The sequence below is a fragment of the Saimiri boliviensis genome, chromosome X (genome assembly GCF_048565385.1).
Source record: "Saimiri boliviensis isolate mSaiBol1 chromosome X, mSaiBol1.pri, whole genome shotgun sequence".
Lineage (NCBI taxonomy): Eukaryota > Metazoa > Chordata > Mammalia > Primates > Cebidae > Saimiri > Saimiri boliviensis.
In genome coordinates this window covers 13364349-13377522 of record NC_133470.1, presented here as the reverse complement: position 1 = coordinate 13377522, position 13174 = coordinate 13364349, and the positions used below count along the sequence as shown (strand labels likewise).

Sequence of the window (13174 nt, the reverse complement as noted above, 5' to 3'; positions counted from 1 at the left end):
CAGCTCACTTTAGACTCGACTTCCCCAGACTCAGGTGATTCTCCTATCTCAGCCTCCTGAGTTGCTGGGACTACAGAAATGTGCTACCCCGCCTGGATTTTTTTTTTTTTTTTTTTAATTTCTCGTAGAGAAACACAAAATGAGTTTTGCCATGTTGCCCAGGATGGTCTCCAGCTCCTGGGCTCAAATGATCTGCCTGCTTCGGTGTCCCAAAGTGCTGGGATTACAGTCGTGAGCCACTGCACCTGGCCTATTTTTTGCATCTGTATTGAAGAAATGATTTTAATAACTATATGTTTGATGAAAGATAACATGTTCTATATAACACACCCATATATTACATATGACGTGTGTATGTGTATGTAAAAATCATCTCTAAGGAAAACTTTTGGAGCAGTATTGGTTAATAGCCTTTTAGGCTACAATTCTCTTATTTCAAGAGACAACTGATTAGAATGGGCCCAATGCTGCCTATTGTCAGAATTTATACTTGTAGCAAATGCTAGCAAAACTTGAACTTGAAAAACAGCCTGTGGGGGCTTCTTAAGTTTTTACTTGCCCACGTCTGCCTGTCACATCTCTCGTCTGTTATTTTTCTCGTTACCCATAGACTAAAAAGCATGAGGGTAGACCTGCACTCAGAAATATGAAATGAAATCCACCACTAGATACTCTCATGAAACATTAACTAAAAATATATGGAGACAAGTGATAAATACAGGGTGTGTTCACAACAGTGCATTTTGAAACTAGAGAAGGGGGGAAAATGACAGGCACAGGGTGGTAATGGAAAAATGGAGAGCAAAGGTTATTTATCACCTCACTGTTCAATTATTTGATCTTTGGACAGACCTAATTTTTCCTAGGAAAGCCAGGAGTAACATATTTTAAGAGCTCTGGGCACCACAGGCTTCTGTGGGTTATTCTGCTTGAAGTTGACAGCATGGAGTGTCTTGAAAAGCACCTTCAGGAAGAGGTTACAGTGTTAGTACCCAGCCACTGCAAAATAAAATGGGTGTGAAATGCTATCCAGGGGTTCTTGTTATTTTTGATCCTGAAGTTTAAAAGAGACCTTGAGTACTCAAATGCGACTTTCTCAGAAAGGATAGCTTGTCACCTGACCTGGTGTCTCCCTTCCCTGGATCTTCAGACAAAGTTCACTTCTAACATTTGCCTGGGCTGTGAGCCTCAGTCTTTTGGGTCAGCCTGTGCTCACCTCCAGCAGTTGAGTTCCCAGAGGCCTCCCGACCATAGCCTGTGATTCTTGAGGGCATATTTTTTACCATGGGCAGTGTGCCTATGTAGGCACCCAACTCCCATGGCCTCATTAAATCCTTGCTGCAACTTTATGAAGAGTGGATGCTCTTGGTCCCCCCACCCTATAGAGACTCCAAGGACCTGCTCAAGGTCACATTACTGGTCAGTAGGAGAGCTGGGATTCAAGTTCAGACCCAGCCTGCACCATCAGCCACCATGCCACATGCACCCCCCCTCCAGAAGGGCTTCTCTGAGGACAACCGTTGTATGTTAACATTAAGCCCACAGGTAGTATCACACTTAAGTGTTATGCTTACATCTGGAGGTATAAAAAGGTTCTTTTCCTGAGTTATAAGAAAGTTATTTTCCTGATGAAAGTGATATAGGCCTCTGTCTGTTTTGTGCTGCTCTAACAGAGTACCTGAGAGTGGCTAATTTATAAAGAAAAGAAATTTAGAGCCGGGCGCGGTGGCTCAAGCCTGTAATCCCAGCACTTTGGGAGGCCGAGGTGGGTGGATCACAAGGTCAAGAGATCGAGACCATCTTGGTCAACAAGGTGAAACCCCGTCTCTACTAAAAACACAAAAAATTAGCTGGGCATGGTGGCTCGTGCCTGTAATCCCAGCTACTCAGGAGGCTGAGGCAGGAGAATTGCCCGAACCCAGGAGGCGGAGGTTGCGGTGAGCCGAGATCACGCCATTGCACTCCAGCCTGGGTAACAAGAGCGAAACTCAGTCTCAAAAAAAAAAAAGAAATTTATTTCCTTCCTTCCAGAGACTGGCTGGGAAGTTCAAGATCAAGGTGCTGGCATCTGGTGAGGGCCTTCTTGCTGTGTCATCATGTGGTGGAAGGCATCACATGGGTGAGAGAGAGGAAAGGGAACTGAACTTATCCTTTTACTGGGAACTCGTTCCCATGATAACTAACCCATTCCCATGATAATGGTATTAATCCATTAGTGGGGGCAAAACCCTTATGATTTAATCACTTCTTAAAGGTTCCACCTCTCAACACTGTTGCATTGGGGATTAAGCTTGTAACACATCAACTTTGGGGAAAACATTCAAACCATAGCAGCCTTCTTCTACCGGTGGGGAAAGAAACAAGTTTAAAAGAGTGGAAAAATACATATGTACTTATGGGACTGGTCATTGGTTTCTCCACTGTAGATTCCGTTCTCACACTAGTTGGTGACACAACAGGGCAGGTTGGAAGCCAGAAATGGGAAATAAACTGCTTCAGGTTAGAGGCAGGATCTGTCTAGCAGGACTGGTGATAGTGTGTACTCGGCTTCTGAGCAGGGCACCACCCTTCCCGTCCTGTCTGATGAAGTGATTTACCTGCAGCTTGGGACATCCATGAGTATCTCAGACAACCCTATGCTACTTTCTGGCCCACTGACCCATCCTTAGTCTCCTCTGTTAGTTTTTAATACACTTAAAATGCTGGGAGATTCCATTATTGAGCACTTGATCTGAACTTGACACAGTGCCGAACTCACTGGTAGAGATGGAGAATATAGAGATCTAATCCTTCTGTTTGATGAGCCTACACTTAATTTATGAGAGGAGATACATTTATGAAATAATAGAGGAAGTTAAAGCTGTTTGCAGTAAAGAACCGTATTAGATTCCTATGGCTGTTGGAACAAATTACCACACAGTGGCTTGAAACACATACTTGTTTCTCCTGTAAGTCAGAAATATAAAGTGGGTTGGCAGGGCAGTGTTCCTTCTGGAGGCTTTAGGAGAGAATCCATTTCCTTGCTTTTTCCAGCTTCTAGGGGTCACTTGCACATGGCCATCCTCTGTCTTCAGAGCCAGCAGCATAGCATCTTCCAGTCTCTCTAATCTCTGCTTTGTGGTCATATCACCTTTTCTGACCTTGACTTTCCTGCCTCCCGCTTTGAAGGGTCTTTGTGGTTACACTGGACCTACCTTGATAGTCCAGAATCTTTTCTTCTCAAGGGCCTCAATTTACAGGCGAGGCATGGTGGCTCATGCTTATAATGCAAGCACTTTGGGAGGCTGAGGCTGGAGGATCATTTGAAGCCAGGAGTTTAAAACCAGCCTGGGCAACATGGCGAAACCCCGTCTCCACCGCCCCCCCCAAAAAAAACCCCAAAAAATTAGTTGAGCTTGGTGGCATGCACCTGTGGTCCCAGATACTTGTAAGGCTGAGGTGAGAGTATTACTTGAAGCCAGGAGTCAGAGGCTATAATGAGCTGTGATCGTGCCACTGCACTCTAGCCTGGGAGACAGAGTGAGATCCTGTCTCAGGGGGAAAAAAAAATCCTCAACTTAATCACATCTGCAAAATCCCTTTGCCAAGGCCACAGATTCATAGGTTTCAGGGACTAGTATATGGATATCTCTGGGGTAGAGGCGATGTTCTTCAGCCTCCTACAATGACTTACTGAGAATGAACTGACAATGTATGCATTATTTATTTGGTAGGCTGAGCATAACAATGGTATTAATTGTGAGGCAGTAAGGGGAACTGGAAGGGGTCCCTAAAGTATGAGGAATGGGAGGGAGAAGGCATCTTGGTAAAAGTAGAGAAGGATGCGGTCTGTGTGTAGTATTGTGGTGTGTAGGAGAGTGGAGGCGCTGTTAACAATGGCCCCAGCTAGCTGAGGTAGAAGCTACAGGTTAGAATACATGAGGAGCGCATGGTTAGTCTGGGCTCCTGTGTGAAGTAGAACCTGAGAGCCACCCAGAAGAGTTTAGATTTGGTTTGTAGTGATGGAGGCTGCTGGAGCTAGCAGTGCAACTCTACATTAGGGAACGTAATGTTGATGTAAAACTGCTTGATATCTTATGTACAACTTGAATATGGCTTAGAATCAAAATCAGAATCAGGCTTGAAAACCTAATGAGCAGTAGGAAAGGAATGAGTTGGAGAATCCTTGTAAAGAAGAAGAGACGAGGCCAGGTGTGGTAGCCCATGCCTATAATCCCAGCACTTTGGGAGGCCGAGGCAGGAGGATCACTTGAGCCCAGGAATTCAAGACCAGCCTGGGCAACATGGTGAAACCCCAATGCTACAAAATAGGAAAAAAAAAAAAAAAGGTTGTTAGAGGAGGAAATTGCTGTGTGTTGCCTAAAAAGCTGGAAATGGCTGCTGGTGGGTAGGCTTTTCCGCTGTCTCCAGGTGAAATATTCAAAGATAAGGAACATGAGGAAACCTGCGCTTACCAGGGTAGGTCAGGTAGGTCCCGTACACACTGCCATTCAGAAATTTCACTGTTGCTAAGAGAACCTAACTTCTGTAGACTGTTGTTTAAGGCACTTGGGATGCTGTAAAGTCTTGAACTCATTACACTTTTATTATGGGCTGCAGAAAACATCAGTAAAGGTTAATTAGTGCCATATTTATCCTTACATGCTGCTTTTACATCTCCTAAAGCTTTATCATGTATTGATCCTTTTTTATTTTTCTCCTGCTATATGGCTCAGTTCCAAGAACGGACAGATCTGGGGATCAGATGACAACCAGTATTTAGGCTGAATTAGAGGAAGCAAAGGCAATCCTTTTGCAATGGAAGTTGCGTTTTCCTTTCAGATGCAAAAATCTAGGGTACTTTGGAAATGTTGATGTTAAATCTAAAGCATATTTGAGATTCTTTTCTTTAACCACCCCAGTAATGATAACAGATATGTTTTGAAACTGTGATGTTCTCCTGTCTCTCAGGCTTTTTTGTGGAAGGAATGCAAGGAACAAAGACATTTTTTGTTAATTTTTGTTGCTGAATTAGGTTGCTTATAACCCAAGAGGCAGCCACCCATCATCATCTTGTAGGATCCAGCTTGTAGGATCATCTGATAACGCTGCAAGGCGGCTGGTGCGTCAGGGTTGGGCACCATAGTCTCTGCCTTGCCCTGATCTTCCCCTTCCTGAGTGTTGGGGTTCCACCAGCTGGTGCCTGGCACTGTTATTCTTTGTCTGAATATGCAGTGGGCATTCCCAGATGAGACCCCCTAAGTCAGGCCCACACAGAACCCTCCTGTTCCCTCCCTCCATCAGTGACTTGCCTGTCAATTCTTGCCCTGCTTTTCTACTTTCACTGATGTTCAGGGCAACATTTGGTACTGGAGACTTATTTTCACCTGCTTCCCACCTTTTCTCCAGCATTTTTTTGCCTTCTCCACTGGTTCCTATGCCAGCATGTTTTAGTCAGAGGATCACAGCGACATTTATACCTTGGATTTTTTTTTTTGTGCTATCATTTCAGGAGAAGGTGGCATTTATTACTTCTGAAAACAGCAGGGATAATGTGAACTAATACCTAGTGTAAGGCCTAAATACTATATTTTACTCTTGATGACTTAAACTTGTATTTTCATTAGTATAATTCTATGTGCAAAGTTCAAAAAGCCAACAGTTCTGAAAAGCCTATAATGACAAAGTCATTAATCCTCACTCCCTCTCTGCCACCCGAAACTCTTCTAGCTCTTTCTCCTGGTGTTTGTCTCCAGATTTCTAAATAATCTCATAGTATTCTTTCAGGACCTTTTAGACTTCACCTACTTTGTTGAAGGAGTCTTTAATGCTCTTAGGCAGCCCCTATGCCCACTGCATTTTCCTTCTCTCCCCACCCCTACAGTTTATTTTTGGAAATGTTTTCTGGTCTTGAAGTGCTTGTCAATTTCATCCCAAGTAAGCAGCAAGGCAGGTTTCTTGTTTTTTATGCTTCACTTCACCTCTCCCTCCCTCTCCCCTCCCCCCTCCCCCTCCCCCTCTCTTTTTTGAGACAAGGTCTAGTTCTGTCACCCAGGCTGGAGTGCAGTGGTGTGATCATAGCTCACTGCAACCCCTGCCTCCTGGGCTCAAGCAGTCTTCCCACCTCGGCCTCCTGAATAGCTGGAAGTGCAGCCTGTGCCACCATACCCAGCTAATCTTTGTATTTTTCGTAGAGAGCATGTTGTCCAGACTGGTCTCAAACTTCTGGCTCAAGTGATCTGTCTGCCTTGATTTCCCAAAGTGTTGGTATTGCACGTGTGAGCCACTGCGCCTGGCCTCCCATTCTTAGTTGGCTAATTTTACTCTAATCTCAATGGTTCGTACCATAATATTCTTGAATACCAACCTTGTCAGTAACTGAACAAACTACATGTTAAGACATTTCTTGGGCATTGGCGATATTGGTGATACAGACAAAGGCCTATACTACTTTCATCGGGAAAAGAACCTTATACCTCCAGATGTAAACATAACTTATGGCTTAATTACTTCTTAACGGTTCTACCTCTCAACACTGTTGCATTGGGGATTAAGCTTGTAACACATCAACTTTGGGGAAAACATTCAAACCATAGCAGCCTTCTTCTACTGGTGGGGAAAGAAACAAGTTTAAAGACTGGAAAAATACATATGTACTTATGGGACTGGTCATTGGTTTCTCCACTGTAGATTCCATTCTCACACTAGTTGGTGACACAGCAGGGCAGGTTGGAAGCCAGAAATGGGAAATAAACTGCTTCAGGTTAGAGGTAGGATCTGTCAGGCAGGGCTGGGGGCAGTATGTACTCGCCCTACACAGTGAGGAAGGGTAGAGTGAGGCGTAGTAGTGTACTTCTACCAAGAAATTAGGGAGGTTATCCCTGCCATCTGCCTAGATGGTTCAGGTTGTCTGAAACTTAAATGGAAGTTGAGGCACTGAATACACGCAGGACTTCTGAATCTGTGGCAGGTAGTGCAGAATTACCTGACTTAGAGAATACATAGAGAGGCCTGGCATCTACGTGCAACTCAGCCTCATCAGCCAGAAGCGAATGCCCTCTCTCACCTCACTCCAGTAATACTTAACCTAGCCATAATTAGCCAACCAAAGATAGGGACAAGATGCCAAGGCCAAGAGCACTTGAGAATTGAGCACTCCATCTAACAAGGGAGGTCATCAAGTTTCTTCTCCACCCTTTCACTGAAGTAACTCTTGGAGTGAGCTCAGGACACTGGGTTCAGATGGCTTGGAAAGTTCTTCTGGGGCACTGATAACAGCAGACATTTTCTTGGAAATTTTTTACCTCAGAAAATTCCGTATGTCAAAGATTGCTGTAGAGCAATATGTGGCAACTACAGTATGGAAAAAAACAACAAAGGAAAGGTTTTATGAGCGGGAAGCTCAAGAAATTCCATTAGAACAGGTTGACTCAGCCACCTGTAGTCTGTTCTAACAACTTTTAAGGAAGATGAAATGAAACCATGAGATCATAGTGAACTGAACTGAGAAAACAGATGAATTACGAGACTCATCGGGATAGGCTGTTCATAAAAATCACCTGTTTTTCAGTTTCTGACGTGTGATTGTGATCATAAACGTAAAGCTACTCCAGCTCTCAAAGACTGACTGTCTCTCCCACAAAGCACTCGCCAGATGCGAAGTGAGAGAAGGGCAGGGACGGGGAAGAACCCCGTTCTGTGAGGGCACAGATAGAGGACCCTGACTCGGCTGCGGCTCCCAGAAATACCGGCTCCTGGAGAGGCTGATGTTGGATAGTTGAGCTGAGATTTCAGGGTTAAGGATGGTTTCATTTAGGAAAAGAGGGCAGAGGAATGAGAGGAGATTGTCCTGGCAGAGGGCACAGCATGTGCCAAGTCACCGTGGTGGGAAGAAAGGAGATGCGGTTGAAAAACTCAAAGAACCAGTGCTCAGGGAACAAAAGATAAGGCTGGAGGGTTAGGCTGGCCTGATGCTGTGAGATCAAGGGTTCAAGCAGGGAAAATGCCGCATTAAGATTTTCTGTGTGAATAGACCACTCTGCCTGCAGTAGGCAGGGTGTGCTGGGGCCATGGAAATGCTGGTGGCCTGTCAGTGACCCATTGCTGTAGCCTGGGGGAGGGCTGGAGAGAAGTGGATGGAGGTGGGAATTCTGGGTGTAGGGGGGTAAAATCCACAGACTTGACAGAGTGGCTGTGAGGGAGAGGGAGTGGTCAAGGGTGCTACTTAAGTTTCTGACCTACAGAAAGTGCCAGACTGGATGATACTACGTTCTCTCTCTCTTTCTTTCTTTCTTTCTTTCTTTCTTTCTTTCTCTCTTTCTCTTTCTTTCTTTTTTTTTCTAAAAAGAATTCCTCTAATGGTTTTCCATGAATAGGTTCTTTTGGTATACCTTTCCACAAGTACAAGTACTGATAGATTTGCTTATGGAAAATCTTTAGGGAAGGCAGTGGGCAATGGAAGGGGGTTATCACGAAAAATGTGAACACCGAAATGGGAGGCCTCAGCAATCTAGAACTTGGAGTGTGAGCACTACTTAGAGCTGACATTTTGAGTAATGGCAGAGGGAATGTCATCAAGATGCTCCTGATACATGTTTTTATAAGTGATTTAAATGAAAGATGAGACACAGATGGAAAGGAAGTACAGTGTATAGTGTGTCTACGTTATGCCTGTATTTGAATATGATTGTTGGAAAGACTGATCAGATGTTATAGTTTAGGGACCATGCTTACCCAACGATCATTCCTTTAAAAGTAAGGCTTGATATTTGGGAAATGGCATTTTTACAAGATGGCAAAACCTGATTTGTTTTGTTTTCTAAGGTGATTGATATGCCCGAACACAACCCTGGCGATTTGGGAGGAACAATGAGACTGGGACTAAGAAGAACTATTTTCAAAACTGAAAATTCAGTACTAAGTAAGTTTCCCAGATTGTTTATTTTATAATTTATTGGTTGTCACTCATGTGACTGCAGGTGCCCAGCCCTCTGGGTGGTGGAGATTCACCCCTGCCCCTTCCAGAATCCTCAGAGGGCCCTGATTCTCCCTCTTCCTATCTCCCCTGCCCTCACTGACCCTCTGCTCTGGGCATTCCTCTCTCTGGTAAGCTTGTCCCTTGGCCTGGCCTTGGTAGAACAGACTGAATGCCCCTTTTCATTTGATCTGCATGATTCCCTATTCATTGGGCTGTTTCGTGAGTTACCGACGCTCCTGGAGATGAACTTGGATGGAGAGAGAGAACTCTGATCCACACTCAGATCTTTTAAATCCACAGTTCTCTTCATTACATTGAAACTGGTTCCCTGCTTAATGTCTGTTTGCCTGGTCTTAGTGACTCATGAATGAACTTCCAAGGAGGAGAGCAGTTGTGCATCTCAGAAGTATATTTCTCTCTTCCCTTGGCAGCCCCAGTGTGGGGAGATGGCTTGTCATTTGATATTTGCTGATCTTTCCACTCCCCATAAGGTTAATTACAATTTCTGTGGAACTTTTTTCATAAATGAGCATATTATATAAGAATAACTTATTGTTTAAAACAAACCAAAGCCTTTAATTCAATTTAATAAATGTATCTTAAATGCCCACTCTGTGCCGTGTGCAAATGTAATAGTGACCAGGACAGATACCAGCCCTGCCCTCCTAGGGCCTCAAAACAAGTGGAAGAAATGTGACAAAAGGGAAAGTCAAGTTGCTAGGGGGACTGGATGCAGAGGGGGAGCCCAGGAATCGCGAGTGTTCAGTGTCATTTTTGTGAAATTGTAAGAATCCCTTAGAATCCTGTGAAGTTATAAGAATTTCTTAGAAAAATGCCTTCTTAACTCAGGAAAAAGTAAGGCCAGAAATATGAGCTTCTCCTTTAAAGATGAATATAAACCTTCTAAGGAATAGAAAGCTTCCTAGCCAGAATGAAATTTAAAAAGAAAAGGCTTCAAAGTGAATACAGTTCCCTCCTTTCTCTGTTTAAGAAGTCATTGTTCTCTAAGTCGCTAACATTTTCCCTTACAAATACTATATAAGAAGTTTTTTTCTTCATGATTGTTAGCAATTCTGCAGCTTTCAGGTGTCTTCACATACTTTGAAACTCTGTTCAAATAATTGCCTACGTGACAAAAAATGCTTAGTGAAAAATTAATGTACTAAAATTATATCTATTGAGAAAGATTCAGTGACAATTGTACTAACTTTTTAAAAAGAGCATTGTACTCAATATAGTTAAAAATTTGATAGCTATAAGTCTGATTTAAGATTTTTCTTGGCCAGTTGCAGTGGCTCACACCCCTATCCCACCACTTGGGGAGGCGAGGCAGGCAGATTGCTTCAGCCCAGGAGTTCAAGACCAGCCTGGGCAACATGGGGAGACCCTGTCCCTACAAAAAATTAGCCTGGCATGGTGGCTCATGCCTGTGCTCCCAGCCACTTGGGAGGCTGAAGCAGGAGGATCACCTGAGCCCAAAAGGTTGCGGCTGCAGTGAGCCGTGATGGTGGTACTGCCCTTCAGCCTGGGTAAAAAAGATTTGTTTTTCTTAGTGCTGGATGTGGTATAATGTGCCTGTAGTCCCAGCTACTCAGGAGGCTGAGGTGGGAGGATTGCTTGAGGCCAGGAGTTGGAGACCAGCCTGGGCAACATAGTGAGACTCCATCTCAATTTAAAAAATAAAATTTGTGGCTGGGTGCGGTGACTCACACCTGTAATCCCAGTACTTTGGGAGGCTGAGGTGGGTGGATTGCCTGAGGTCAGGAGTTCGAGACTAGGCTGGCCAACATGGTGAAACCCCATTTCTACTAAAAATAGAAAAAAAAAAAAATTAGCCAGGCATGGTGGTACATGCTATAATCCCAGCCACTTGGGAAGCTGAGGCAGGATAATTGCTTGAACCTGGGAGGTGGAGGTTGCAGTGAGCTGAGATCGTGCCATTGCTCTCCAGCCTGGGCGACAGAGCGAGACTCTGTCTCAAAAATAAAATAAAATTTAAAAATAAATAAAATTTGTTTTCTTCACAGTAGACATAAAATGTTGATGATTTTTATAAATCTTAAACACAGCGCCAAAGCTTGTTTTGAAAATTTTGAAAACAACTTTATTGAGGTATAATTTATCATATAATTTATCTATTAGTAGTGTACAATTCACTGATTTTTTTTGTGTATGTATTCACAGAGTTGTGCAACCATCACCACAGTCAATCTTAGGACATTTTCATCACCTCCTGTAGAAACCCTATATCCATTAGCTGTCACCAACCCTACACCCTGCCAGCCCTTGGCAACCACTAATCTACTTTCTGTCTATGGGTTTGCCCATTACGGACAGTTTGTCTAAATGGAACCATATGATTTGTGGTCTTTTGTGTCTCACTTCTTTCTTTCTTTTTTTTTGAGACAGTCTCGCTCTGTCACCCAGGCTGGAGTGCAGTGGTGCGATCTTGGCTCACTGCAAACTTCACCTCCTGGGTGTAAGCAATTCTCCTGCCTCAGCCTCTTGAGTGTCTGGGATTACAGGCACCCACTACCATGCTTGGCTAATTTTTGTATTTTTAGTCGAGATGGGGCTTCACCATGTTGGCCAGGCTGGCCTTAACTCCTGACCTCAGGTGATCTGCCCACCTTGGCCTCCATAAATGCTGGGATTCCAGGCGTGAGCCACCACACCTGGCCTGTCTTCTTTCTTTTAGCATAATGTTTTTTTGCTGTATCGACTTTATAGCATGTATCAGTATTCATTCCTTTTAATGTCCAAGTAATACTCCATTGTATGGATAGACCACATTTTGTTTATCCATTCATCAGCTGGTGGACATTTGGGTAGTTTCCAGGCAACAATTTCTTTAATTTTTTCTCTTTACTTTTTTTTCTTTAAAGTCATTTTCATAATGAGAAAGAAAGTTATGTTGCCTTAAATTGAAGTTGTGCTTCCTAGTTTGCAGGAAGCATGTGATCCCGCAGGTCTCCAGAAAAGGCTGTGCCAGAGATAAGAATGTGACCACTGGGTGAGGCTCTACTGCGTGGCATAAAAATATAAAATCAAGTAGCATGATAGTGTTTGATGGGCCTTTTTCCCCCCTAGTCAACATATTTCTTTTGTACAATCTTATGTATTGTTTTATGTTTTTATAAGCTGGCACATTTCTTTTGTAGGATTCCCCCATCCCATATTGGCATGTTTCTTTTGTAGACTTTTTTCCAAGTCAGTACATTTTTGCAAGAATGCTATGAACAAGATACATTTGCTTACATTGCCTGTGAAAACAATGAAGAGTTTTGATAGAAAGCATTTAAATGCTATTCATTTTTTCATTTTATTTTGATTTATAGGCCAGTACTTATAATGCTTGGATAAAATGGAAAAACAGGAAAGTAAAGAGTTCTCTGGTAAAAAAGAATGCCTTGAAATAGGATCACAGCCTAAGGATATTGATAGCCATAGTGGGTGGATGACTAGATTGAGTCCATTTTTTTTTTTTTTTTTTTTTTTTTTTTGACGGAATTTTGCTCTCATTGCCCAGGCTAGAGTGCAGTGGTGCGATCTTGGCTCACTGCAACTTCTGCCTCCTGAGTTCAAGCGATTCTCCTGCCTAAGCCTCCCGAGTAGCCGGGAGTACAGGCTTGGCCACTGTGCCAAGCTACCTTTTTGTATTTTAGTTGAGATGGGGTTTGACCACATTGGCCAGGCTAGTCTTGACCTCCTGACTTCAGGTGATCCTCCTGTCTTGGCCTCCCAAGGTGTTGGTATTATGGGCATGAGTCACCACGCCCAACTGAGCCAAATTTTTTTTTTTTTTTTTGAGACGGAGTTTCACTCTTGTTACCCAGGCTGGAGTGCAATGGCACGATCCCGGCTCACCGCAGCCTCCGCCTCCTGGGTTCAGGCAATTCTCCTGCCTCAGCCTCCTGAGTAGCTGGGATTACAGGCACGCACCACCATGCCCAGCTAATTTTTTGTATTTTTAGTAGAGACGGGGTTTCACCATGTTGACCAGGATGGTCTCGATCTCTTGACCTCGTGATCCACCCGCCTTGGCCTCCCAAAGTGCTGGGATTACAGGCTTGAGCCACCGCGCCCGGCCTAAATTTTTATATTCAAGAACAATTCCTCTTATTTTCTTAATCACCTGTTAATTCCTTAAGGGTGATGAAAACTACGAATTCACTTTTTCTAAAGTGGAGATTATAGGTATGAATTGGTTTGGACAAA

The 13174-nt window shown here is 43.6% G+C and overlaps 1 protein-coding gene across 7 annotated transcripts in view; it reads left to right on the top strand.

Moving 5' to 3' along the window:
- The window catches only part of CTPS2 (CTP synthase 2), a 229871-nt gene that overhangs the window by 67663 nt on the left and 149034 nt on the right, over positions 1–13174 (top strand). For all 7 annotated transcript variants that reach the window (XM_074391693.1, XM_010336699.3, XM_010336700.3 and 4 more), the window contains one exon: positions 8803–8899. In XM_074391693.1, coding sequence (XP_074247794.1) covers positions 8803–8899 — 97 coding nt within the window. The remainder of the gene's footprint in view (positions 1–8802; positions 8900–13174) is intronic.